At 47.6% G+C, this 25,216-nt stretch overlaps 7 protein-coding genes across 7 annotated transcripts; 5 read left to right on the forward strand and 2 right to left on the reverse strand.

Moving 5' to 3' along the window:
* Positions 1–38: 38 nt before the first annotated feature.
* On the forward strand, positions 39–1,792 carry LOC117586849 (dynein regulatory complex subunit 2). Its single transcript, XM_034277143.1, has 3 exons — positions 39–236; positions 294–1,169; positions 1,223–1,792. The coding sequence occupies exons 1-3, from the start codon at positions 54–56 to the stop codon at positions 1,748–1,750; spliced, it is 1,587 nt and encodes a 528-aa protein (XP_034133034.1). The 5' UTR covers positions 39–53; the 3' UTR covers positions 1,751–1,792.
* LOC117586851 (uncharacterized oxidoreductase YjmC) lies at positions 1,772–5,384 on the reverse strand. The gene is made up of 3 exons (XM_034277145.1): positions 5,056–5,384; positions 2,199–3,160; positions 1,772–2,138 (listed from the first exon to the last, which is right to left on the reverse strand). Exons 1-3 carry the CDS (start codon positions 5,228–5,230, stop codon positions 1,980–1,982), a joined length of 1,296 nt encoding a protein of 431 aa, XP_034133036.1. The 5' UTR covers positions 5,231–5,384; the 3' UTR covers positions 1,772–1,979.
* Positions 5,385–5,524: 140 nt separating this feature from the next.
* Positions 5,525–8,888, forward strand: LOC117586853. Its single transcript, XM_034277148.1, has 6 exons — positions 5,525–5,662; positions 7,214–7,312; positions 7,410–7,742; positions 7,876–8,034; positions 8,086–8,388; positions 8,448–8,888. Exons 3-6 carry the CDS (start codon positions 7,437–7,439, stop codon positions 8,712–8,714), a joined length of 1,035 nt encoding a protein of 344 aa, XP_034133039.1. The 5' UTR covers positions 5,525–5,662; positions 7,214–7,312; positions 7,410–7,436; the 3' UTR covers positions 8,715–8,888.
* Positions 5,531–9,687, forward strand: LOC117586855 (ADP-ribose glycohydrolase OARD1). The gene is made up of 3 exons (XM_034277151.1): positions 5,531–5,662; positions 9,061–9,401; positions 9,467–9,687. Exons 1-3 carry the CDS (start codon positions 5,614–5,616, stop codon positions 9,620–9,622), a joined length of 546 nt encoding a protein of 181 aa, XP_034133042.1. The 5' UTR covers positions 5,531–5,613; the 3' UTR covers positions 9,623–9,687.
* Positions 9,688–11,038: 1,351 nt separating this feature from the next.
* LOC117587305 (ADP-ribose glycohydrolase OARD1) lies at positions 11,039–11,735 on the reverse strand. The gene is made up of 3 exons (XM_034277899.1): positions 11,527–11,735; positions 11,293–11,467; positions 11,039–11,227 (listed from the first exon to the last, which is right to left on the reverse strand). Exons 1-3 carry the CDS (start codon positions 11,646–11,648, stop codon positions 11,072–11,074), a joined length of 453 nt encoding a protein of 150 aa, XP_034133790.1. The 5' UTR covers positions 11,649–11,735; the 3' UTR covers positions 11,039–11,071.
* A 106-nt stretch (positions 11,736–11,841) lies between these two features.
* Positions 11,842–14,060, forward strand: LOC117587304 (E3 ubiquitin-protein ligase parkin). Its single transcript, XM_034277897.1, has 7 exons — positions 11,842–11,859; positions 12,208–12,465; positions 12,522–12,711; positions 12,776–13,121; positions 13,180–13,624; positions 13,682–13,778; positions 13,857–14,060. The coding sequence occupies exons 2-7, from the start codon at positions 12,208–12,210 to the stop codon at positions 13,964–13,966; spliced, it is 1,446 nt and encodes a 481-aa protein (XP_034133788.1). The 5' UTR covers positions 11,842–11,859; the 3' UTR covers positions 13,967–14,060.
* A 1,123-nt stretch (positions 14,061–15,183) lies between these two features.
* LOC117587302 (ataxin-2 homolog) lies at positions 15,184–24,995 on the forward strand. Its single transcript, XM_034277895.1, has 5 exons — positions 15,184–15,942; positions 18,276–19,667; positions 21,666–21,958; positions 22,838–23,182; positions 23,246–24,995. The coding sequence occupies exons 2-5, from the start codon at positions 18,638–18,640 to the stop codon at positions 23,633–23,635; spliced, it is 2,058 nt and encodes a 685-aa protein (XP_034133786.1). The 5' UTR covers positions 15,184–15,942; positions 18,276–18,637; the 3' UTR covers positions 23,636–24,995.
* The last annotated feature ends 221 nt before the right edge of the window (positions 24,996–25,216 follow it).

Raw genomic sequence — 25,216 nt, forward strand, 5'->3', positions numbered from 1 at the left:
TTTATTAGTATTAATGGTTAACGATTTAAATAAATACAAATAAATACACGACAATGGAACACGTGGAGCCCGAAATACGGTTGACACGTCTCACAACCAATTATCTGCAGGAAATGCAGGATGAGCTGGACAAGGAGCCGGAGGGGCCGCGCAAGCCCACGAAAGCCGAGAAGAAGGCTGCCAAGAGAGAGGCCAAGCGGCTGGAGGTGATAGAAGACAAGAAGCTGATAATGCGCGTGAGTAGGGGAAAGTCCAACCTGATGGCAGATCTAATAAGATTCCCTTTCTGATAGGATGCCCTTGCGCGTGAGCTAGAGATGGGCAAGCGCATGGAGATGAAGGGCAATGAGGAGTGGCATGAGATGTGCAAAGAGATCAAGATGAAGGAGCTGCGTGAGGAGATCGAGACTTGGGGCGAGAAGGCCTCAAGAAATATAGAAGGAAAGAACGATCACATCAAGATGCTGATCGAGGACATGACCCAGACGCAGGATCGCCATGTGCGCTGCTTCAGCAAGACTGTGGAATTGATTGATCACATTAGCGCTTGCTTCCACGGCATGATGGATGGGGTGAGGAATATGTACGATCAGGAGGCAGAGATATTGCTCAAAGAGTTCTACGAAGAGGTTCAGCGTCGCACGGAGGAGGTGGACTTTATGCACCAGAACAGCGAGAACATTATACATGCCACGAATATAACAACGCGCGATCAGCTGAAGGAGGACTACACGATCTTCCTGGAGCAGCGGGACGATCGTGTCAATACTGAGATAGAGAATCGTTTTCGCATACGAGATCAGGTTGTGATCCGCATGACGGATATGCAGCAACAGCTGAATGACTTTGTGGAGTCACTTCGCAGCACGGAGTTGGACGCCCACAAGTACGACAAGATCCGTTGGCTAACCGAGCGGCAGGCGGCCTTCATGGATGAGTCGCGCAAACTCAACTACGAGGAGCTGAAGAGCATCAACACAATGTCCGACCTGAACAAGGAGATACTGCGCGTTGAGTCGGATCACAACTCGACTCTGAATGATCTTCGTCTAGAGTTTCAGTACTTTACGCGTGTGCGCAAGAAGATCGAGCAGAATCAGGAGCTGGATCGCGAGATTACTCATGAGAAGCTGCGCATACTCACGGGAGAGTGCTATGAAATAATAAAGGTAAGATCACATTTCATTTAAAACCGATCTCAGTAGACATAATCCCGCTACAGCAAATGGAAAAGCATGTAAAGAGTGGCGAGCTGCTGCTGGCTCTATCGATCACCTGCCGAAAGCTGCAAACCGAAACGGAAAAAGTGATCCTGGGCGGTGAAATTGTCGATGAAACGGATCTGGGCAAAGTAGACGAGCAGTTCAAACTGGAAACATTGAATATGAAAAATCATGTGGACATGACCGAAGTGGAGCTAGTTGAACAGACTAAAATGCTGAACAACTTTTGGCGTCGTCAGGCCATGGTCGAGGCCCAAAACCTGCTCTTGCTCGAGGAGAAACGTCGCCTGACCGAGCAGAACCAAGGCTATATAGATTTCATCAAGTACATGAGCGTCACCGAAGATCCCGAGGAGCTACGATCAGCCATGAAGGTAGGGTCGTGCGACAATCAGCCAATGCCGCCGCGTCTATTTGATACCAAGTGCAAGGAGTACAAGTCACGAAATGTCTGCAAGTCCAAGATAGCCCACAAGGAAGCCAAGTGGGATGCGGAGAAATCATTGAAGCAAGTGATGGAGCTATAAACACACACCACAAAATGCCAATTAAAGCTGTATTCTATCATTTATTACTCGTTATTAATATCATAATATTGCAAAACAAATTGTTGCATAGAACTAGAACACCAAACGGATCGGATATGTGGTCAAAACTTAGGCACTAAATAACGCTGTGCTTTGGTCAGGCAAAATGCAGAAGCTGCTCCAGCACTCTATGGCAATCGAATGACACAGAGGCTTGGTCTCTCCATCTCTAGTTGAAGGCCAGCGGCTTGATGTTTAACTTTTCCGCCAAGGAGGCGCAGGTGTTCAGCTGATTCTCCAGATACTGAATGCCGCCGGCAGCGTCAACGGATGCCATATTTTGGCTCTCCTTGTCGCCAGGCAGCAGAACAGGCTTGCTGGGATCAGTCTGATAAAGAAATTAAAGATTTCGTAGGGATTATTTTGCTATAAAGCTGCAAGTTCTTACCGGCTTTACGCCCCTAAGGCGAGCATTGAAATCGGTCATACGCTCCTCAAAGTTGGGTGCAAAACAGTTGGGATCCACGGCAATGAAGACCTGTCCAAGATCTGCCGCCGAATCGGCACCAGCGTGTGTCCACTTACGCACCTGGGTGGAGTAATTAGCTCCGGACATGACGCCCGAAAGGATGTCCACCATGGCACCCAGACCGAAACCCTTGTAGCCGGAGGTCAACTCCGATCCACCTAAGGGCATCAGGCAGCCGGTGCTGAAGCCCAATTCGGCGTCGTTTGTGATGTTGCCATTGGGATCCTGAGCCCAACCGTCGGGCAGACCAGCACCCTTACGACGCTGAATCTCAATCTTGCCCACAGCAACGGCAGTGGTCGCCATATCCAACAGGAACTTGTCACCGTTCGTGGCAGGTGCGCCCAGGGAGAGGGGATTGGTGCCCAGAGCAGCCTCCTTGGCGCGAGTGGGGGCCATCAGTGGTGAGGTGTTTGTCATGGACATGCCGACGAGGCCCTGTTCCATTGCTCGGATGGCATACCAGCCGGCCATGCCGTAGTGGTTCGATCCCTTGGCACACACCCAGCCAACGCCCACTGTCTTGGCCTTCTTGATGGCCAGGTCCATGCAGTAGTTGCCCACCACAGCGCCCAGACCATTGAGTCCATCCACCCAGGCGGTGGCTGGCGTCTCCTTGAGAATCTTTGGCACTGCGCCTCCGTCCGTGCAGTTGATGGCCAGATCATTGATGTACATCTCCAGGCGATTCATGCCGTGGCTGAAGTGTCCACGATGATCGGCAGCCACAAGGAGATCGGCCTGGGCCTCGGCATGCGCCTGGGGCACCTTCACCGCCTTGAAGCAGTCGATCATGAAGCGCCGGGACTCGGCAACGGCCACCAGTTTGGGAGCAGAAGACGCCATGTTTCTGGTAGAAACTCGGAGCAGCGGAGCAAAGTCTGTGATAGAATATAGATTGGGGTTGCTTTAGAATTTTTGGTATCTTTTGTGTGGCGGTGTTGGGAGAGCGGAACGTGTGTGTTCAGATACGCGGCGTATACGCGACTGGAAATGAAATGGACTGAGGCGAGGCGACATAAGCAGTCGTCTAATTGTTCTGGCAATCTCTTACCCATACTCTCACTCGCACATATTCCCCGATAGGACGGCCCTAGGCGGTTGGAAACAGCCACAAGCAAGAGCGGGTCTGCTTTTGTTTTCGCTTTTGGCAAACCCGAAATTCTTCACACTCAAAGAGAACAAGAACGAGATAGACGACTACTTCTATGTGGATGTGTGTAGCATGTACAAATGCTTATCAGCATAATGTTTGCTTTGGATTTAATAGAAATTCACAGTTTCTACCTGGAAAGATATCGAGAGACGAAAGACTGCCACTCTCAATGCTCGAAGTGTGTGTAACAAGTTTTGCTTCTCTGTTTCGTCAGTCAATAGAGGGGGCTCGCAAGTCTACGCAAACATACATACATATATCACTCACTCAAACATATACATATACTTATTATAGTATATATTTATTACCCTGCTCATTTATTATTTGTATATTTTGTTGTTGCTGTCGTTTTTCTTGTTGCGTGTGTGGGCTGGACGTAGTACGTCGTCTTGGTGTAGTGGCTGCTCGGTAATGACCTTGAACTTCACTCATGGAAATTATTTCTGTATTTCTGTACTCTTGAATCGACATTCTGTAGGAAGCGATGAAAGTGGGACTCTTGGGTACTCAAATTAGAGTTCATTGCCATGCTCGTGGGTTTGTTTGTAACCGCCCAGTGCCAGCCCCAATGAATGTAATAGCGTTGACCTTCCACAATAAAAGCGAATGTGATGGATGGATGGATGGGCACAACATGTGTACGTAAGCCCCAAACACACTCAATATATTTACTGATGGCTTTATTGGCTTTATCTTATCGCAGATCAAGAGCCAACAAACATATTCCCTGAACTTCCACTTGATTCTAGAACGTTTTGTACTCTCTGACCGAATAAAACCTGACTCAGTCCTCAGCTTAATGGCTAAAACACGACTTGGTTTGTCTCTTCAATGGTGAAATATAAATAGCCAGCTGTAGATCTGCTTATTTGTGAATACTTAGCCAAAACTGTGAGGCTTTCTATCGGTCTGCAGCCCTCCTTATCTTATCAGCTTAACCCAGTCCAAAATATATTTCGAGTGCCCTGCAGGTCTCGGCTCTAATCAATCTAGGCTGGACAAAAGTGTGTTGGCGCTTAATGAACAATAAATTATTGGGCAAGTAAACAAGTGGAATGCTCCGCCCATTAACACCTTTTTGAGTAATGGATAAATTTATTTGATTGATCCGCACTGGATACTGGAGGGTGTTATAATATTGATTAAACGGCAATTGAACGCAAAACCAGTTTGTGATATGGGAAGAACAAGTGAAGTGCCTAATGCGCTTTCAACGAGGCAATCAGAATGCGATTAATAACGCGTGGAAGACTCAGCGACGCCACCGCATTGATTCAGATTCCAAAATATTTATTTTTTTCAGCTGACTGGACGCCAGCCCCCTTTTTGTTCTTATAAGTACAACAGCCACTTGTTGGGTGTGTTTTTTGGTGCTTTTGCTCATTAAGAAAACAGTCAAGAAACAAAAATGTATTTTAATTATAAATTCGGAGGAACAGTCGTTAACAATTTGACGTGTGGGAGGCACTATGAGAGAATTGGCAAAAAATTAGATGAGTGAACGAAACATATTTTGAAATTTGAGAAAAGTGCGGTAGATGTATCTTATTGTAGGTGATGTGGATTCATAATAAATCAACAAATGCACGCGTAATTTGCATAATTAAAGTTCAAACTTACCGCCTGAATTTGCATGTGAATTTATGGCTGCTGCTGCTGTTGCATGCCGCCTACAGGAGGGGCGCCGTTGAAGCGTTTGAACGCACCGCCGACTGGCAGCATTGGCGTAGGCGTATGCGGAGTCGCCAGTGACCGCAGTTCGACGCAAAAAGCAAAACAATGTCAACGAAGTCATTGCAACAAATAAGGTAACAAAAAGCACACACAGGCAAGAACAAGGCACACGAATGGCAAACCAAAACAGAGCACAACACAACAGAAGAGAGCGAAAACGGAAAAACTAGTTGGAGATAACCGACTACTGGCTACGTAACACGTAAGACAAAGCCCCAAGAGCAACCACAACGGTGGATTGGTGGGATCGGTTAGAGGGGGGGAGAAACAGCTGACGTCGCTGTCGCTGTCAGCGCCGAAGTTCTCTGTCGCTGTCGGACGTGCGCTGCTTGCACTTTTTATTTATTCTCCGAGTGATTCAGAACGTTTTATCTGTTGCTCTCTCTCGCGCAAGACTTTTGGGAGATTTACTCTGGAATAATTGCCCAAAAACGCGACTCGCGAATGTTTCTGGCACGCGGCACAAGTTCTCAACTAACTACACAATTACTACGTAAAGTATTTAAACACAAATAACAAAAGTAAAGACACAAATTTACGTAACTTGCACCAACAAACGGAGAAGCAACAGCAACAGCAGAGTGCCAATCAATTTACACGCCAAATCCCAGCAAAGCTACGGCTCCTCCTCGTCGTCGTGGTCGTCGTTGTCGTACGAAGCGCCAATCTGAACTGCCATGAACTGAATCCGAATCTCTGTGGCTATCGCTTTTCCACAACGTGCCCCCCATCGTCGTCTAGTTGATAGAAAAGTGGAAATTCAAAATAAAACAAAACGAATCAACGCACCCGCGTGACATGCGTAGTAGAATCCATAAAAAAGAAACACCACTCTAGCCTTTGGAGCACTTCAAGCCACACACAACTTGAACCAATCTACAGCCAATAATGTTATTTAAGTCATAAATGACTAGAAACAATCATATAGAAGCATAAACTATGACTTTTTTCCAACCACTTGTTGTTTGAGTGTGTGTGTTGTTATTGTTTGTGCCAAAAGCTGTGCAGTACTGTAAAACGCACTTAACTAGTGTTGTGTAGCGCGGCCCTTAGCAAAGACACACACCCACGCAAATGAGGCGCGTAATTTTTTTAAAATTGTAAACATCTCACACTGCTGTTGCTGCTGCTCTGCCTTTTTGTTTGTTTTAGAATTTAATTAGCTACTAAATATGGTGATGTGTATGCACTACACCTGAGTGTTTATTTCGAGAGTACATTTCATTTCACCTGCCTTACAATTAACGAATAATTTAAGTCATATTTATATTTATTTATGCAAACGCCAGTCGGCCAAGTCTGACTATACGTTCGGTTGACTGCCCCTATTAGAGCACAGGCCACCGATTACCTTTGACAGCGTACCGGCCCACGCATCACCGAGTTCTAAACCCATTAATCTATAACACAACGGAGAACCCCGCCGTATCGCGGTGGTTATCATACCTGCACATGTTCATAATTGGCAGAATGACTGCTGATTATTTGCGTTACAGCAACTTTGACAATTTTGGACGATTCCAAGTTAACCTGTCGCCCATAGGGCTAACACAACCAAAACACAGAGTAACTAAACAAATGCCAACAAAGCGATAAAAGCAAACACAAGCACACACACTCAACGGAGACATGTCATCATCACAGCCATCACCATCATCGTATCATCATCATCATCATCATTGGAGAACCTGATGGGGCTTTCGCTCTGCGGCGGCGGCGGCACTTTCGCAGTCGCAGCGCTGCGCATTCCACTGCAGAACGCCGGCCGTGCCAGACCATAGCGGGTCTCTCTCTTGATTAATAATCGCTAACAAACAAACGTTCGGGCAGGGAATGGTAGTGGTTAAATCGTTCAAACATTGACCAAAAAAACAAGCATCCATACAGCCATCCATTGAACTATCCGCTAACTCTTCTATTCCTATAAGAATCGAACGTGAGACGCGCTTGCTAATTGCCTTGTTTTCTGTTTTCCCTGATCTATTCCGTGGTGTTTTGGTGACTCTCCGACTCTTCGTTTCCTGCTCGTGTTTCCCCAGTGCAGTCCGCAGACAAAACAAACAAATTTCAAAGCCAACAAAAGTTTCTATTGTGAATATTTTCGACCTCGCCGCGAAAGTTTCTGCGTTTTTGCTGCGTGCACGTAAGTACAAAACTCATTTTTGGCATTGAAAAATCAGCCAGCAGCAGCAAAACAGCCGAAACAGCAACAATCAAATATAATTTCCTTTTAATTGCAGCTGACACAGTGGCTGACACACAGCAAAATGGCCACAGCGAATGTGAAGATCATCGAGTCGAAACTGGACATATTCCAAGCACCGCAGAGCTATGCACTGGCCCATGCCGTTGAGTCATCGTTCTCGGCACTGCGCGGCACCCTCGCCTGGCAGTTCAGCCTCATATACGGGGACGTGGAGGAGCTGCGTCAGCGGCGGGTGGCGCGCGGCAACTGTGCCGTGCTGGAGCATAATGCACGATTCGTTTACTATTTGGTGACAAAATCGAGCATCTACGATTCCACCACATATGAGGACGTGCAGGCGGCATTGATTTGTATGCGAGAACATATGGTGAGTGAGTGGAGGGGCTTTCTCTTTCCATAGAGCATTGCCAAGTCGACGCGCTCTGAAGAGAGGCTTTCCCATTAAATTACAGTTAATTTATTTGTACAATGAAATATTTATGCCACCATTCGATTCACAGCGCAATCATGAAATCACCAAAGTGGCCATGCCGCGCATCTGCTGCGGAAACGATGGCCTCGACTGGAAGCAAGTGAAGCGCCTGATGCAGCAGACCTTTGCCCACGGCGAATATCCCATCGAGATACTCGTCTGCGAGCACGAGGACATGTCCAAGGAGGTGAGTTACTCAGGGAAGATTTGTAGTTAAGCTAATCGATTAAATTCCTAGCTGGCTGCACCCAAGTGTCAGATTACCGAGGCGAAGGGCAACCTGTTCAGTGCGCCGGAAAACTTTGCACTCGTTCACTCTGTCAGCGCTGACTTTGCCATGTGCGCGGGCATCAACTTGCAGTTCCGCTGCAAGTTCGGCCAAGTGGATGAGCTGAAGCGGCAGAACAAGCACACGGGCAATGTGGCAGTGCTGGAGCAGGGCGGTCGCTTCATCTACAATCTGGTGACCAAGCAGCGCAGCCACGAGAAATGCACCTACACGGCACTCTACTACGCGCTGCTGGCCATGCGCGAACACATGGTAAGAGAAGGTCTGACAGTCCGATACTTGATCATCACTCGAATATGTCTCCATTTCAGAGGGAGAACAACGTCACAAAGTTGGCCATTCCACGCCTGGGATGTGGCATCGATCGTCTGGATTGGCTGCGTGTCCGCAACCTGCTGGAGCTGGTCTTCGCCGATGACAAAGTGGACATCATTGCCTTCTTCTACACTCCGCCCCCGATGGTCAAGGCCAGCATGAACATTGTCTGTCCCACGTGTCATCATATGAAGACCATACAGATACCGCGATCCGTCAGCGCATCGCGTCAGTCGCTCTACCGGGAGAAGACTCCATTCTGAGAACTCGAATCCAATGGGAATTGTATATACGTACTCGAAATGGTTTTGCATGGGACTTGTAGCACCAAATGCACCGCCGCATATCTATTTAGTTTATAAGCTATTTGTACACTTAAGAGATTTTTTGTTTTTGCACCTGAAAATGCATATTCTGTGGGTATTTATATTATAAATTAATAAATATATTACGGCGCCCCAAGCTGGAGGGCACATAACCAAGAAATGAAGTTTCGCTAGACAGTAGGCATTGCTTCCACTTTGGCATGCTCCATTGTGTACTGTCACATTCTGTAAACTGTAATTATCAACACATTATAAACAAAAATGTATTGTCCTAAACTTTTAGAGCTTCGTCAAGCATTTCGTCGCGCTTTTGTGGTCGGCATGGCAGGACAAGGCTATCAAATCAACGAAATCGATGGGGATCTATTCTCGGCTCCCAAGACGCACTCGCTGGCCCATTGCGTGGGCGCTGACTTGGCCATGGGCGCAGGGATAGCAGTGAAGTTCAAGGAGGTCTACGGCAAGGTCGATGAGCTGCGTGCCCAGAAGGCGGCCAGCGGTGATGTGGCTGTGCTCAAGGATAATGATCGCTACATATACTATCTGGTGACGAAGCCACAAAGCTGGGGAAAACCAACATACGAGTCGCTGCAGTCATCTCTGGAGCAGATGCGCGAACACATGGTGAGTGGCTTACACTAACTTTTAGATAAATTCTCTGCTTATGCATTTCGAATACCTTCTGGCAGCGCAAGAACAACGTTAAGCTGCTGGCCATACCGCGCATCGGTTGCGGTATTGATGGCTTGGAGTGGGACAAAGTCAGCGGCGTTCTGGAGTATGTCTTCGGGCAGGAGCAGCTGGAGATTGTCGTCTACAACTTTGTGCCTCCGCCAAGCAATTAAGAATCAATTCTAGGCTAAGATATCAAATAAAAGACGTATACATATACATATACATATGTACATAACATTAATTGTGTTTATTATCGGAATGGGAAATATTTTTGATCCTAGACAGGGACTCCAATAAAATAGGGATGTTTTCTGATCACAGAGAAATATACAAAGAAAATATACAAAGATAACGAATTGCAATTGAATCCTTAATCCTTGATGTCCTTGAAGCGAAAGTGATTGAAAAGGATCGGGGAATTTGTCCTGATTACGAAAAGGTGTGGCACATCCTGATCGGAAAACAAATACAGGAGAAAAGAAGAAAACAAAACTGTCCTGTTGTTGTTGTTTTCAAAAGTAGATGTTCTCGAAGTTTTTGTTTTAAATGTGTTCAAATGCAGAGTAACTAAAAGTATGTTACAGTATTTTTGAGCAATTTCTTAATTTACTTTGCTCATAAAATCATGATGCATACTTTTAGTTGCTTGACGACTACAAAAATTAATTGCGGTTTAATAGCATCCAGCTTTTGACACAGTGAAAAAACATGGAAACCAGTTACCTTCTGCTGACTTCTGTTCGCCTGGTACTTGGCCTGAAAATTTTCTAGTTTTCGGCCATTTCAGTGAAGCAATTTCAAAAGTTCACAGTGGCGCCCCAACACAGAGCGGCAAATTATCGAACCACACTATTTTAGTTCTATAAACGGCCGTTTTCATCGAAGGGGCGCTACTGTGCAAATAGGAATTTCACAAGTTCACAGTGGCGCCCCAACACAGAGCGGCCAATTATCGAACTACCCAATTTTAGTTCCAGAAATCGCCGTCTTCATCGCGGGGGCGCCACTGTGCAAAGGGGTGACTGTCAAAATTAGACAATAAGAACAGGAGCGATTTGTTTTGTTGTTTTCTGCTTTTTTTGTGGTCCGACCAGGATGTGCAATGAATACTCGTGATCGGCACAAAGTGCTGGATCCTTTGCGACCAGTTCGGGTGCATTAAGGATAATGAAATTTTCACGTTGTTTTTTCATTTTAATCTCTACAAGGCTATAGCTCAGCTGTTTCCAGTCGAAAAAGGACATTTCACGCCTCCTCGAGATCGGGACAATGTCCCGGATCACTTCGGGTGCAAGGACATTAAGGATAATGCCATTTGAATATTGTTTTTATATAAAATCCCCTACAACGGTATAACTCGGTTGTTTCCTGTCCGATCAGGACATGGCATGCCTCCTGGCGAGAGTACGAGTCTCCTGTATCGCTTGAGTCCATCAAGGACCACAAGGACTGCAGGATATGGCTTTCCTACGCTATTTTGTAATTGGGAACATTTCAGCCTGGAAGTATGCTATAATTTCACGAACAAAAGCAGCCCTTTTCATTTTTATTAAAAAAATCTTTTCTTACATATGTTTACAAAGTTACATGTTTAAGTTAACTTACATTTACTACATTTACTATTTGGCTGCACGGAGCACATAATTATATACAACTAGTTCAATAGCATCCGACTGGAAAATCTCGCAGACCATTTCTTTCACTTTCATCCAGGAGAGTCCGTCCAGGCCGCATCCAATGCGAGGCATAGCCAGCTTGTGGACATTGTGGGCAATCTGAAATAGAGGACACAACGAAGGTGAACAAATTGGAGTAGAAATGGTGCATAGTTTCCACATACCATATGCTGCCGCATCGCGGTCAAGGAGCTGTGGAGTAGCTGATAGGTGGGCTTTCCCCAGCTCGTTTGCTTGGAAACGAGATTGTAGATAAAACGCTCCTGATCCTTTAGGATGGCCACGCCACCCGGCTGGACATTCTGCCTCTGCAATGTCAGCAGCTGGCCAAACTTAGTGCTGCGGAAGTACATAAAATTGTTAGTTTTGTGTTCTGCAAAGGAGAACGTAGGACACACCGAAACTTGACAGCGATCCCTTTGCCCATACGCAGGTCAGCGCCCACGCAATGGCACATGGAATAGTCGGCCTTCGCGCTGAACAAGTCCCCGTTCACCTCTTTATAAACAAAACCTGACATTTCTATCAGCTTAATCAAAATTACTTTCAAGTCGATCTGTGGCTCTGTTTACAACATTTTAGTTTCATTTGCGCGCAAAAATACGTGCTAACGCTTTGCGGTATATATAAAATGGAAAGGTTTGTTTCGGTATATTTCTTAGGGTCAGACTGTATATTTTATCGATAATTTCGAGGTCGTGCGGACCATACAATTTCTCTGTAGCGATTAAATAAAAAAAAAAAAAGAATATTTGAATTTGTAAAATATAAGGTCATAGGGCATACAAACCAATAAAAATTACTACTACGTACTAAATACGTTAAATTAATTCTTCAAAAGGATTAAATTATTGTTTCAGTGTTAAAAGTCTTTGCAAGCTTGTAAAATCAAATAGAACATCAAAATCGAGGAATATAATTTAAGACTACGGTATATTTACGGTATGTTTTGAAGATTCAATGGTATATTTTGGTATATTTACGAAGACCTGACGGTATATTTTATAGATAATTCCGCGATCGTGTGACCATCCAATTTCGCGGCAATTAAATACCAAAACAAAAAAAAAAGATAACAAATGAGTTTTATTTTCGAATTTATTGCCTCGTTTGTGCGCAAAATGCTGGAACTGTTGCAATTCGGGGGCAAGACACTGACAAACACACTGAAAATCTATGTCAAAACAAACACTGGGCGCACGCTGACAGTGAACTTGGAGCCGCAATGGGACATCAAGAACGTGAAGGAATTGGTGGCGCCGCAGCTGGGACTGCAGCCGGAGGAGGTGAAAATCATATTTGCCGGCAAGGAACTAAGTGACGCAACAACCATAATGGTAGGTCAGTGGCACTGACACCTAAATGACATACTAATCCCCTTTACTTTTAGTAGCAATGCGATCTGGGGCAGCAAAGCATTTTGCACGCGATTCGCATGCGACCGCCAGTGCGGCGGGAAAAACTTCCTTCAGCGACGCTGGAGGAGGAAGAGCCCCCAACGGAGGAAGCTTCCAAGCCGCTTAACGAAACCCTGCTGGACTTGCAGCTGGAGAACGACGAGCGTCTCAACATCACAGACGAAGGTGGGCAACAGGTGGTAGAAATTTCTTTAGGAATTTCTTACTAAACTTTGTCTAAATCTTCCAGATCGCGTCCGCGCCAAAGCCCACTTCTTTGTGCACTGCGGACAGTGCGATAAGCTGTGCAATGGCAAGCTCCGTGTGCGCTGCTCGCTCTGCAAGGGCGGCGCCTTCACAGTGCATCGCGATCCAGAGTGCTGGGACGATGTGCTCAAGCCCCGACGCATACCCGGACACTGCGAGAGCCTGGAGATTGCGTGTGTGGACAATGCGGCTGGCGATCCACCTTTTGCCGAGTTCTACTTCAAATGCGCCGAGCATATATCGGGCGGAGAAAAGGATTTTGCGGCGCCACTAAATTTAATTAAGAGCAATTTCAAAGATGTGCCCTGCCTTGCCTGCACGGATGTATGGTCAGTGGAAGCGCTTTTCTATGCTAGTTCAAATGCCCATTAATTGATTCCTTTGCAGTGAAACAGTTTTGGTCTTCCCCTGCGCTTCCCAGCACGTCGCGTGTATTGACTGTTTTCGCCAATATTGCCGTTCGCGCCTAAGCGAGCGACAGTTTATGCCTCATCCGGACTTTGGCTACACACTGCCTTGTCCTGCAGGCTGTGAGCACTCATTTATAGAGGAAATCCATCACTTTAAGCTGCTGACACGGGAGGAGTACGATCGGTATCAGCGCTTTGCCACCGAGGAGTTTGTGCTGCAGGCTGGCGGCGTGCTCTGCCCACAGCCGGGTTGCGGCATGGGATTGCTCGTGGAGCCCGACTGCCGCAAGGTAACCTGTCAGAGTGGCTGTGGCTATGTATTCTGTCGCAACTGCCTGCAGGGCTATCACATTGGGGAGTGTCTGCCAAACGGTGGCAGTGCCAGTGCCTCCAACTCCTGCGAGTACGCCGTGGACCCGAATGTAAGCATTTTCTTGACACAAATCACTGTGTGATTGTGTAATCGTTTGCGTTCTTAGCGCGCGGCCGAGGCACGCTGGGAGGAGGCCACCAACGTCACCATCAAAGTCAGTACCAAGCCCTGTCCCAAATGTCGAACCCCCACGGAGCGCGATGGTATGTGCTGGAACCAAGAGACGCAAGTCGTCAGCTTTACGTAAATGCCATGCTACATTATTGTCTCTCATCTTCCAGGCGGCTGCATGCACATGGTCTGTACACGCGCTGGCTGCGGCTTCGAGTGGTGCTGGGTCTGTCAGACGGAATGGACACGCGACTGCATGGGCGCTCACTGGTTTGGCTGATTCTGGATCCTGGTTCTGCGTTTATTTTGTGTCTTCGTTCGTCTCTTGACTAGTTTTAAGTTACGAGCTGCAGTAAAGACTGTTTGCGAGCAAAGCACCCTGTTTGTTGTCTACACAATCAATAGCAGCAGCAAGAACACCCTTCGAGGGGAGCCAACTCCATCTTCGACTCCATCCTACCCCACTGTAATATTTCGTTGCGTGCGCACACTTTGTTTACGTTTTTTTTCTTGCACCCACACATATATTTCGAGGGCTTTCCTCTTTGGTAGCAAACGGAAACCGCAACAAACACGTGCACTTGGCCACAACGAGAGAGAGAGAGAGAGAGAGAGTAAGAGCGGGAGAGCGCGAGAGATAGCTGAGACTGCGCAGTGGCCGGGAGCTGTGAGAGAGTTCTTAAGAAACTCAGGCGCGTAGCCAGAGGGGTACGCCATAAGAATTGATTTGATTTTCAGGCGGTTTTTGTCTGTTTGAAATATGTTCACAACTTTCAGTAGCGAACGAACCACCACTTGGCGGCTGCACCCCAAAATATAATCAATAGAGCTCCCCTATAGCTCCCATATGTGCTATCTGCCAGCTTAACTTTCCACCTTTTGGCTTATCGGTCATCAGGGGTCGAGGTTTAGATGCCAAATGCCGCAAGGGTTCAGTGGCCAAATAATTTGCGGTTAGCTACGCTTAAAGCTCTGTTCGTACATCTGCGGCTGCCCCGGAAAGCGTGCTACGGCTTTGCATTTTGATGGCAGTTCAGTTCGTTCTGCTCTGTTCTGTTCCTATCCCGGACATCGATAAATCGAGCCTATACATACCTCGCCTCGTGCCTCATTCACGTTCACAACGTGGGAAACCCCCAAATGGGAATTTGGCAAACATTTTCCCTGCGCAATCTCTCTCTCTTTCTCTCTCTCCCCCCTTGCCACCACTCGTTGCAAGTAACATAACGGTCTAGATTCCGCTCTGTTTTTGTTTGGTTTCTGTTTTGTGCTCTAATTCGTAAGCAAAGCAAAGTGAATAAAGTTCAACAAATTCGAGAGAGAGCGAGAGCAGCCCGCCATCAGCCCCAAAGTGCAGCCACACACAATCCTCTCTCCGCTCTTCTCAGTTTGATGCTCGCTCGGAGAGCTGTCCCGCGCATGTGGCAGCTTGCCATCGAATCGGGTCACATAGCTCTACTACGACTGCGAGTACGAGGTACGAGGTACGAGGTTCGAGGTATGTGCCTGTGCCCAGTGCAGCTGCGAGCTGGCTGTGCCGTTTTCTGTTTTCGCTTTGGCTCTTAGTCTGTTTTTGCTCCTTTTTCAGCTGCCACCACGTCTTTTGCCAGCTTTTCTTGTTCTTGCCACTGGGGACTTCGGTCTCCCGTTCGCTGTTCGCCATTCGCCATTCGCCGTGTTGCAGGGCCTTCGGTGTATAAATGGAAGCGCGCCAGCGTATCGCATTTCAGTCTACGTCGGACTTTCGCGCGCGCAACACATGCAGCGTATACGTAACATTTTTGGCTACAGCTACACCACAGCAGCGTAGGCATTCAGTCCATCAGACTGAAGCAAGAGCAACACCACCGCTGCCATCCGGCACTCAGGGAAGTGTGGTGTGCTCTGTCTGCTGTGCCTCTGCACTGCTCTGCTCTGCCACAGAGCTGATCATTTGGGCCGCCCCAAAGTGTGGCTGCTCTTCGATTTTTCCGCGAGAGTGCTCGAAGAGAGAGCGTGTGTCTGGCTGGCCGTGCTTCAGGGCCATTGTGTACGAACGGTTTTTGTAGCCACATTTGAAAATGTAACGGTATTTTGTGGCAAGTGAAAACGGAAATGAGAGTTTTAGCAAAAATATATTCGTGATGTGAAATTGATTCAAGTACAGAAAACAATTAAAAAACTAAAACGAAAATAAATATATAAAGAAATTAATAATAAAAAGTTTAAAATATTACAAACAAATTATTCAAGCGTGAATATCGTGCTGGATATTTGGTAAATATCAATTTTAGTTGAGAGTTTTCCATAAAAATGTTTCTTTGATATTGTTTTTCAATTAAATTTTCTTTGTTTTTTGGGTTGACAAAATTGTTTTTGGAACATGTTGAGACACTCCCACGCTTGCATGCAATCCCTGCCCCAATTATTGAAATCCATCATTGACAAAAGCCGTGGCAGCTGCAGGGGCAGCAACTCAATTAAAATCAGAAAGTTGCGCTGCATACATTCCAGTCGCCAGCTCAAGTGCCTCCCGAGCAGGCACAGGCACAGCCACGGGTCCGATGCACATACGCAGCGTGTGACGTGACGCAGGAGCCGTGTAATGTAATCGTGGGTGTTGGAGGAGCTGGCGCTGCCTCTGAAATTTCAAAAAGTACAGAAAGCCACACGGCCAGCAGCAGCGGCTTTGGCAGACCAAAAACCCGTCTCGGGCTGCTGTTTTTATTGATTTATGTACAGGGTACAGGGTACAGGGTACAGTGGGAGGCTGTTGCTGTTACCATTGCTGTTGTGTCGCACTGTCCCAAAACAGAGCAAAGAGCAAACAGAAAAAAAGGAACCACCAATACATAAATGGAGACACCGACACCAGTGCCAGTGCCAGTAAGGGGTGTGTTTGGAACACGCAGCATCTAGCCATTTACATTTCTACCTCGTGCTCGGCTTCCGTTTCCTGCTGCTCACTCACTGTTGCCACCACCCACCACTGTGGCTGTCGCTGCTTTGGCTGCAGAAGAGTGCCAGAGAGTGGCGTGGCTTGGCGCGCCAGTCTGGGGGCGAGTGTAGGGTCCACCCTGGCAGGACTGATTGCAGTTGCTTAACGTATTTCGAGGCTCATTTCATTTACGGCTCCTCCGCACATTGTTCCTTTGACGCGCACCTAACCCTTTTTTGGGGGTGGCGTGAAAAGCTCGCTCTCTTCTCACTCACTGAAGCTCTCTGTCGCTCCGCTATTATGCTCTCTGCCGGCATGGACCCACGCTCTCTCACGCTCTCTTGCTCTTGCTCTCTGTGCGAGCTTGTGTTTACATTGATTATGTTATCCATTCTGCCCCTGCCTCCCTGGTTGACTTTGCTAATAGAGTTGTCCATCGTCCACACCTCCAGCCCAACCCCTTGGACTTGCTAATTTGCTGCCAGGACATCATCATCATTATCTTCACTATCATCATCATCAACGTCAGCGTCACCGGATCAATAAAGTTTGCCCAACACCCCCCGACACCCACACCCCCAATTGCCTTCAATTATATTTTGTTTTTGTCTTTTTTTGTTGTTTTTTTTTTGCACAAAAAGTTTATTAATCAATAAACGCACACGTCAAGCGCAAGCTTACAGCGACGCACACCAACAAATTTATACACGAACACAGATGTTATGTATGTGTGTGTGTTGTGTGTGTGTGTGTGGGCGAAGCTGCTGAATGACGCTTTGGTGACGACTATTACTCTTTAGCCCTGCCAGCCCCTTCATTTCCTGTGCCCCCTCCTTATCAATGGGGCAGGCCAGCTTCCATCTACTCTCTGGTTTGTGTGTGCACTTTTGTGGCTCATTAACGGCTTGCATGCGGCCAAAATGCATGCGGTTATTCATCCATTGCAATGGGTGTGTGTGCGGGTGCTTGTGTGTGGCGAGATTGGGTAGATGCGCTCGATAAGTTGAGTGGCTGTATGGCTGTATGGCTGTGTGGCTGTTGTGGCCACCTCCACCACCCATTTCGGCTGCTACTCCTGCCCGTGCGTGAGTGCAAAACAAACGGAATTTTGCGCATGGCTCATCATGAGGAGATGCAGCCGGCAGTTGTTTCGCACTCTCCCAACCACCAACCAACCCACCGCCACTTAACGGGCATCTTCAGCAGCCGCCAGCCACCACCACCACATTTATACATAATAACAGGCTCGGCATATTTGGTATGTTTGGTTTGTGCAGCCTCTCATTGGCATATGGAATGGAGTCTTGAATCTCAAGAGTTTGTTCATTCAGCGACTGCCCCTGGCATTTGTTTCTTTGCTGGCTACAGCAGCTGTAATATGTAACTGGCCAGACTCCCAGCACTTCTGGAATGGCTTCTTCACTTATCTGTTAATCCCATTTCTAGCTCAGCCTCAGACACAGGCCACACGTCTTGAGCATAAAATGTTATTGGTTCAATGTTAATTGAATTGTTGGGCAGGCCAACTGTTTAACGATCTGCCCACAATCATTGCCAATCTCAATCCCGAAACCCATTGCCATTTCCCTGCCCCTTCGCTTGGGCCACACTATTTTTCGTCTGATAATAAACCAACCCATTTCTCTTTCCCTGTCTATCCCCTTCGTTGCAGGACAAAAGAAAACTGCAAGTGTGGCAAAAATTGATTCCAGCATAAATAAAAGGCAGCCAAGCGTGGACAAGGCAGACAAGGACGCAACAAAAGCGACAAAACAACGCAAAGGATAAGCAGGGGGTGAGAGCCCAGGATTTCGGAGTGGCAACACAGTCTAGGTGTAGCTGTAGGAGGAGGGAAAATCAATAAGAGACACATGTAAGAGGACACCAAAAGCGACGACGTTGACCAGGCAATATGGAAGGCACCGCAAACGGGATGGGGGAGACCACGACCACGACCACGACCACGACTGGCCTCAGCCAATAGATTGGGGGAGGCAGAAACTTTCAAACTTTCGCCAAGTAGAAGCTCAGAACATGTCGGATCGTTACCAGGCCGGCTACTACGATCACCATCACCATCAGCATCAGCATCAGCACCAGCACTCTCCTCACTCTCATCATCCACTTCCAAATCCGTATCCACATCAGACTGCCATGTCGCACTATCCTCCGCAACCGTACAGATCCGGATATGCTGGCTATCATCCCTATGCGGGTGGCTATGGCTATGGATCGGGTGGCTCTTCGTATATGCCGAATTACTATCGCTATGCCGCCTATGCCTCGCCCCACTACAGCCAGCCGCACGCGCATCCACATCAGGGAATGTTTACGCCTGCTGGCCAGCAGTTGATCCCCTCCAGCGTGCTGCACTATCCGCCCAGGCCGCATCCTCAGGCACATCCCTACCAGCATCCGGCACAGCATCAGCAGCCGCAGCAGCAGCCTGGCTACGAGCAGCCTCCACCCTCGCTGTACAGTTCTTCCGCCTCCAGTTCAGCCTACGGACAGGCGAGAGGCTTTGGAGGCTACACGGGACCCACGCCCCACTACGCACCGCCAGGACGATCGACGACACCAGCACCCAATCGAACAGTTTTGCCACCCAACTATCTAGAGTCAATCCGTGGCTACCCAGAGCAGCATCAGCAGCAGCAGCAGTTGCCGCTGTCTGCCACACCGAAGCTGGAGGAATCGCTGCCCGTTGAGCTGGAGGTGGAGGCGGGATCGCCAGCACAGAGGCTGACCACCTCACCACCCCTGATCAGCGCCACGGGCACGGACAGTGGGATCAGCAACTGCAGCACCCGGGCCAGGAGCGACAGCAGCCAGAGCACGCCCGTCTACAGCGGCGAGTATCCGGTGAATATGTCCGTGGAGTCAGCCTCCTGTGTGCCCTACCACTGTCCCGCCGAATACGAGGAGGAAGAGATGCAGCAGCAGCAGCAGCAGTCACAGCAGCAAAAACAACAGCAGCCACAGCAGCAGCCATCAGTGGAGTCAGAGCCAGAGCTGGAGGAGAGCAAAGTGACAAAGTCCGGCTCCACTTCGCTCGATATTCCTGGTAAGTTGTCAGCTTTTTATCAACGATTTTTTCTTACACTCTATTTAATTTGCATTTATGCGAGAGTGGAGGGAGGCAGAGCGGATGGGGGAGCATTGGTAAATTTATGCAAACATATGTCAGGCACGGGCAGATTATGTAACAAGTATTAAAGTCAGCCAAGGGGTGGCATGGCAGCAGGGGAGCCAAATCGACTGGGAATGGCGCACAGTGGGGCAGCAGGAAACCCTCGAAGAACCGAAAGCCACAGTGGAGTCTAACCACTGTGCACGGCACACACAGAGTGCTATGCTTGATTCTGCATGCAAATTAATGCAAGAACTGTCCATTCACATTGCCGTCATCGTTGTCAGCAGGCCCGGTGCAGGAGTGTCGTCTGCGACGTAGCGCCTGACAAGCAATGTCCGTCAGCAGGCAGATGTAGGCGGAGACGGGGCCGACCTCTTGCGGACTCGACGTTTTGCAAACACTCAACCAATCAGCGTTGGTTAACTGCTGAAATACTTCCGCTTCCTGACAGCGTGACTTACAGCCACGATGCGGGTGGGACACAGGCGAGCAACCAGGGGTAGAGCTGAAGGTACGTCATGGCTCATGGCGCTTTAAAGGCTCGCCAAAAATTAGCTGACTATTTGGGCACGCGACGTGTTTTCCCCGATGAGTCGCTTTTTAATTTCTTGGGGTTTTCGCTTGCTTGTTTGATGTAGTGTGTGCAAATCAATAAGTTAGCAGCTCTGGCTATGGGCTGAAAGTCAGGTGAGAGCCTGTCCGTCCGAACGGATGACAGCTCTTCGAAATATTTCGCAATGCAAACGAACTCGTGGGGGAGTTTATATATGTGTATGCTTCTGAGTGTGTGTTGGTGTTGGTTTGGAGCTTCCTCGTTATCAATGGACGTTTGACTTACACACACAGACACCCCCACAGACACAAAACCACGGCAGGCTTTTCAAGGGGGTGTCTTACCGTCTGTGTTTGTGTGGCTCCCCGTTTGTATGAGTGAAATGTCATCACAGCTAGCATGTAAATGAACTTTACAGCGTAATGTGGTGGTTGTAGTTGATGGTGCCACACATACAGACGCGCTACACATACTACTACGACTATTAGAGAGCCAGCCAGTCTCTGAAGCATAGTGCAATAGCCAGAGTCCCCCAAGCTGTAGCCTCCCCACACATACTCGTGCTCGTACTCATATTGGGGCAAAAATCAATGGCCGTTATGTCAAATAAAGTGAGAAACCAACTTATCGATCAAGGTACATTATCGACCAACTAGATCGGGCAAGAAGAAACCAATTTCTCTACTCATTCTCTCACAAAACCATAAATTCAATGACGAACTTTTGTTGGTATCCCAAAATTCCACTTTAATATGCAGCAATAATTGATTTATTGCCACATATAACTGCAACTTTAAGTGCAACGCAGTAACAGCAGCGGGAACAGCAACAACAACAACCAGTCGAACCACTAAAAACGGTAAACACGGTACGGGGTTCGGGTCGAGTCGCATGCGCCGAAAAGTGCGCTAAACTTTTTGTTGATTTCAGCTCCGTCTTCGGCTTTGCTATGCCGCTCACGCAAACTGGCGCTAAACTGTATGAGTGTAGCACGTTCAACAAGTGCATGACGCGCTCGCTCCCGCTCTCTTTCTCTCTGGGGACTGGCTCTCCTCTCTCTATCCCTCGCTCAATACAGAGGCAATCCGCTTGGGGGGAACAGTCACAGCAAAAATATTTGATAAGCGCGTGCGAAAAAGCCCTTTGCTTGGGTTGGCTCCGCTCGCTGCGAGACTGGTCAAATGGATTCATGAATTTTAACCCTTGATTGAAGTCCGCACGCATGACAAAATAATTAGAGCCTCAGAAATTCCCAGGAATTGGGGAACGAACTCCATAAACGAAATCTTTTTAGCAATATTGATTTTCCCTCCCAGCGGGGTACCTACTGCTGCTGAGTGACGGCTTCTATACTTTTATCTCTGCTTGCTTTCCAGATGACATAAGCGCGCCAGCGGCGCAGTCAGCGTCGCCGCCAACACCGCCAGTGGCCAGCATTGATAAGGCGACTCCGACGCCCACAGCCGCCGCCGCCGCCGCCGCCGTGTCGGAAGTTGTGCGGCGAGCGGAAATCAATTTGTCGAAGCCAAACAAGGAGACACCAGTAGCAGGAGCAGCAGCAGACACGGCAGTAGATAGAACGACAACAACAACGCCGCAGGATGCAGTGGAGCGGGGTTCGCCCTCTAATCCAATCAGCGGGGATGCAGCGGAAAAGCCAGAACCAGGGGTAAGTTGAGGATTAAATCAAATTAGCGTTGAGGCGCCCAAATTGAAAATTAAAACTGCAGGAGCAGCAATCTGCAGCAGCAGCAGCAGCTGCTCCTCCCAGAGTTGATTAGTGGTCCCGTTCCGACTTGTCCCGATTGGGTTTCCAATTAGTGCTGTCGAGATGGCTTCGGCAATGGTCTGTGGGTATGCGGGATGGTGTGGCATGCTCATTATGCTCCACATTGGAGCCACGCACCGGGATAAATTAGGCCAAAGCATCGGAGAAACGAGAGCCTGATAATGACAGCCTCGACTGCGTTGGCTACAGGCGTTCGTTCGCTATCCTTTACGCAGCAGACGAGTGGCCAAAAGAGAAGACCAAAAGCGAAATGCGTTTAGCTCCATCGACCGGCTTTCTAGGCACTCACTTCACCCGAAAGAGAGTCTCGCTCTCTGACAGAAAGCACACAAAAAGCTCTCCCACAGAGAGAGAGAGCGATACCAACGGCGGGAAGCCTTTTTACAGGGTGTCTGTGCCAGCCGTCGTGTACGCCGAGTATTGTGCAAAAAAGGGGCGCCTATTGATTTTTTGGGGCGCTATGTTGAACTTCACCCGGCTGACGACGACTGTGACTATGACTATGACTGGAGCTGGTGCGAGGTGAGGCTTGGCTTAGGGGGTGCTGTGTGCTGGGTGCTGGGTGCGCCTGGGGGTCCTAGGGGTTGCCTGGTAACATGAGCTGCCATCAGCGAGCACGCGCCAGCTCTCGGATTGGGGCTTAGAGCTGGGGGCCAGGAGCTAAAAGTTTTTTCAAGTGCCCGCCACTTGAGCGTAACAACTTTGTTGCTTCCTTTCGGCACTGCAAAACTGGAAAACTAAATCGATTTTCTGCTGCAGGAACATCCATTGCCGCCAGCCACAACAACGTCCAACAACTGGAGTACATCGCCGCGACGCTCGCGCACTCCGCCCGTGCCACAAAACTCGCCCGTGGGCTATGGCCAGTCAGCCAGCGTCCCGCCCGCCTTGGCTCCTCTGTTCCAGCAACAGCAGCAGCAGACGCCCATCAGCCATAAGCGACAGATAACGGCCGCCAAGAGTCGTAGCATCAGCAACAGCAATCGCATCATGGAATGCGATCTCATTCCGAGCAAAAAATCAAAGCGAAGAACAAGCAAAAGGGAAGCCGGCGGCGAGGAGCAGTTGGAGTCGATGGAGCCCACAGTCAGAGAGCAGATAAGGGTGAGCAGCGTCTAGCCGTGTAATCTGCAAAACGTTTTAAATTTAATTTTCATATCCCTGCAGGACATCAAGCCGTTGCCGGGTTTCCTGCAGGCCTTTGGCTCCACCGAAATTGGTCGCTTCTCGGAGAGGTTCCTGCAGACGCCCGAGTCGCTGGTCGAGCGTCTGGCTGAGGAGTATGCCGCAAGCAATAGCAATTTCTCGCCCTACACCACAGGCGGCTACTACGAGCCGCCCTCCACGCCGCCGCAGAGCTATCATCCCTATGAGGAGCAGCAGCATGCTGGCTACCAGGCACACATGCACATGGCACATGCACGAAATCGGGCAATTCGCGGACACGGCGGCTATGGCTACGAAATGCCGGACTATATGGCGTATGAGCGATATGCGGCATTCGGAGCGGGCAGGCCACGACATCGATACGGGGAGATACGCTGCAATGGCTACTAAATGGCAGCAGATAAAAATACAGATCGATATATGTAAGGGAAGAGCAGCTAAGATTAGAGTTTAGTGTTGTTTTAGTCGTGCAAAAATCGTTGTCATTCGAAATTCTCTGTGTGTGCCTTTTTCGGTCAAAATGCGACAATGATTCGGGACAGCCACTCCCCCTAAACAGAAGAGTTTTTGTTGCTGTGTGGGGTAGGGCTACTGTCACGGCATTGTTTGCAGTCAAAATTCAAGAATAACCAAGAAACCAAGAAGCCAAAATATTGTTAGCAAACCGTCTACATAAATACGTGTAAAGTAGTCAACAATTTACATAAGTAAATAAGTAGATAAGTAGTTCAATCTATTTTAAATCGAAACTGAAATCTTGTCCCACTGTACATACAAATGCATTTCGTAAAGGTTATATGTAGGCATATAAGAAAAGTCTTTCGAGCAGTTACACAACTCTTTACAACAGGAAAAATCTCCATAAAGAACCGCTTGAAAGATTCGAATAAAGATTACTTGGGCACAAAATACTTGAAGCGGTTCTCGGGCGAGTTTGGGGACTACCAATAGCAATTCGCAAAAAAAAAAACAACAAAACATGTGCCATTGAAAGTCGATCTTTAATCAAAAAAGAAACACCATTAATAATTTTAGGAACTACTTTTATGTACAATACAAATTCAAGTTTAGCTACTGCTCTAGGCTACAGGTCAGAGGTATAGTTATTGTAATTGTAATTGTTAAAGCAATGCAGTACACACAGATACACACACACACACCACACACACTTGAACCACCGCACTAATTTGTACTTGGCAAACATTTTCTTACTACATATACTCGTATCTATCGAATTACTAACCACGAATTTCGTACACCCTTTTCGAATTGATTTCTTTGTTCGATTAAGTGCCTTAATTTTACTTGATTTCCGAATATTATATTTGTAATAATCTGAATATCTGTGCGTGAACAAATACAACAGACATTATCGAATTTGTATTGTATGATTTACCTCGTACCAAAGCAAAAACAAATTCAGGTTTCAAATGGGCCCAACAATTCAATTTCAAAGCGAGTGAACAAGGAGCAAAATAACAAACCCCAAAACACACATCGAGCAACATTCAAAAATGTTTAATAGCGTTTAAAATTAGTTAATATCGAGTCTACGAGTGTACGTACTCACCCCCGAGAAAAGGAAGCAAGTAAACCCCTGTCGAGGGTGTAAACAACCCACTCAAAAGGAGGCGTAATAAGAACACAAGTATTTAGTAAAATTAAGTCCGTGTGTAAATACAAAAAAAAAACAATATTTGAAAGTTTGAATTTTATGAAATAAATTACACAAAAAATGATTAGCAAAAAGGATGTTGATGGTAAACGAAATGCTAAAGTCCATGTACCTTGTACTTTGTCTTTTATAATGTACATGTGATCGGTATGTTCGGTTGTAACTGTTTTATTCGTTTAATTAATTTATAAATATTATTACATAACCTAGAATCGTTTATTGTTGGTTTTTTGTTTTTATTTTTGTTCTTGTGTGTTGTGTTCGTGTTCGAGTTGTGGTGTATGCGTGTGTGTGTG

Source organism: Drosophila guanche, unplaced genomic scaffold, assembly GCF_900245975.1.
Source record: "Drosophila guanche unplaced genomic scaffold, DGUA_6, whole genome shotgun sequence".
NCBI lineage: Eukaryota > Metazoa > Arthropoda > Insecta > Diptera > Drosophilidae > Drosophila > Drosophila guanche.

Coding starts and splice junctions, on each gene's coding strand:
- LOC117586849 (XM_034277143.1), top strand. CDS start 54: ATGGAACACGTGGAGCCCGAAATACGGTTGACACGTCTCACAACCAAT. Junction 237..293: donor ACAAGAAGCTGATAATGCGC/GTGAGTAGGGGA, acceptor CCTTTCTGATAG/GATGCCCTTGCGCGTGAGCT. Junction 1,170..1,222: donor AGTGCTATGAAATAATAAAG/GTAAGATCACAT, acceptor ATCCCGCTACAG/CAAATGGAAAAGCATGTAAA.
- LOC117586851 (XM_034277145.1), bottom strand. CDS start 5,230: ATGACTTCGTTGACATTGTTTTGCTTTTTGCGTCGAACTGCGGTCACT. Junction 3,161..5,055: donor TTCACATGCAAATTCAGGCG/GTAAGTTTGAAC, acceptor ATTCTATCACAG/ACTTTGCTCCGCTGCTCCGA. Junction 2,139..2,198: donor GCCTTAGGGGCGTAAAGCCG/GTAAGAACTTGC, acceptor TTTCTTTATCAG/ACTGATCCCAGCAAGCCTGT.
- LOC117586855 (XM_034277151.1), top strand. CDS start 5,614: ATGTTTCTGGCACGCGGCACAAGTTCTCAACTAACTACACAATTACTA. Junction 5,663..9,060: donor ACTAACTACACAATTACTAC/GTAAAGTATTTA, acceptor CTAAACTTTTAG/AGCTTCGTCAAGCATTTCGT. Junction 9,402..9,466: donor AGCAGATGCGCGAACACATG/GTGAGTGGCTTA, acceptor ACCTTCTGGCAG/CGCAAGAACAACGTTAAGCT.
- LOC117586853 (XM_034277148.1), top strand. CDS start 7,437: ATGGCCACAGCGAATGTGAAGATCATCGAGTCGAAACTGGACATATTC. Junction 8,035..8,085: donor ACGAGGACATGTCCAAGGAG/GTGAGTTACTCA, acceptor TTAAATTCCTAG/CTGGCTGCACCCAAGTGTCA. Junction 8,389..8,447: donor TGGCCATGCGCGAACACATG/GTAAGAGAAGGT, acceptor TCTCCATTTCAG/AGGGAGAACAACGTCACAAA.
- LOC117587305 (XM_034277899.1), bottom strand. CDS start 11,648: ATGTCAGGTTTTGTTTATAAAGAGGTGAACGGGGACTTGTTCAGCGCG. Junction 11,468..11,526: donor GGGATCGCTGTCAAGTTTCG/GTGTGTCCTACG, acceptor GTACTTCCGCAG/CACTAAGTTTGGCCAGCTGC. Junction 11,228..11,292: donor CCGCGATGCGGCAGCATATG/GTATGTGGAAAC, acceptor CCTCTATTTCAG/ATTGCCCACAATGTCCACAA.
- LOC117587304 (XM_034277897.1), top strand. CDS start 12,208: ATGAGTTTTATTTTCGAATTTATTGCCTCGTTTGTGCGCAAAATGCTG. Junction 13,625..13,681: donor AGTACGCCGTGGACCCGAAT/GTAAGCATTTTC, acceptor TTGCGTTCTTAG/CGCGCGGCCGAGGCACGCTG. Junction 13,779..13,856: donor AACCCCCACGGAGCGCGATG/GTATGTGCTGGA, acceptor CTCATCTTCCAG/GCGGCTGCATGCACATGGTC.
- LOC117587302 (XM_034277895.1), top strand. CDS start 18,638: ATGTCGGATCGTTACCAGGCCGGCTACTACGATCACCATCACCATCAG. Junction 19,668..21,665: donor CACTTCGCTCGATATTCCTG/GTAAGTTGTCAG, acceptor CTTGCTTTCCAG/ATGACATAAGCGCGCCAGCG. Junction 21,959..22,837: donor CGGAAAAGCCAGAACCAGGG/GTAAGTTGAGGA, acceptor TTTCTGCTGCAG/GAACATCCATTGCCGCCAGC.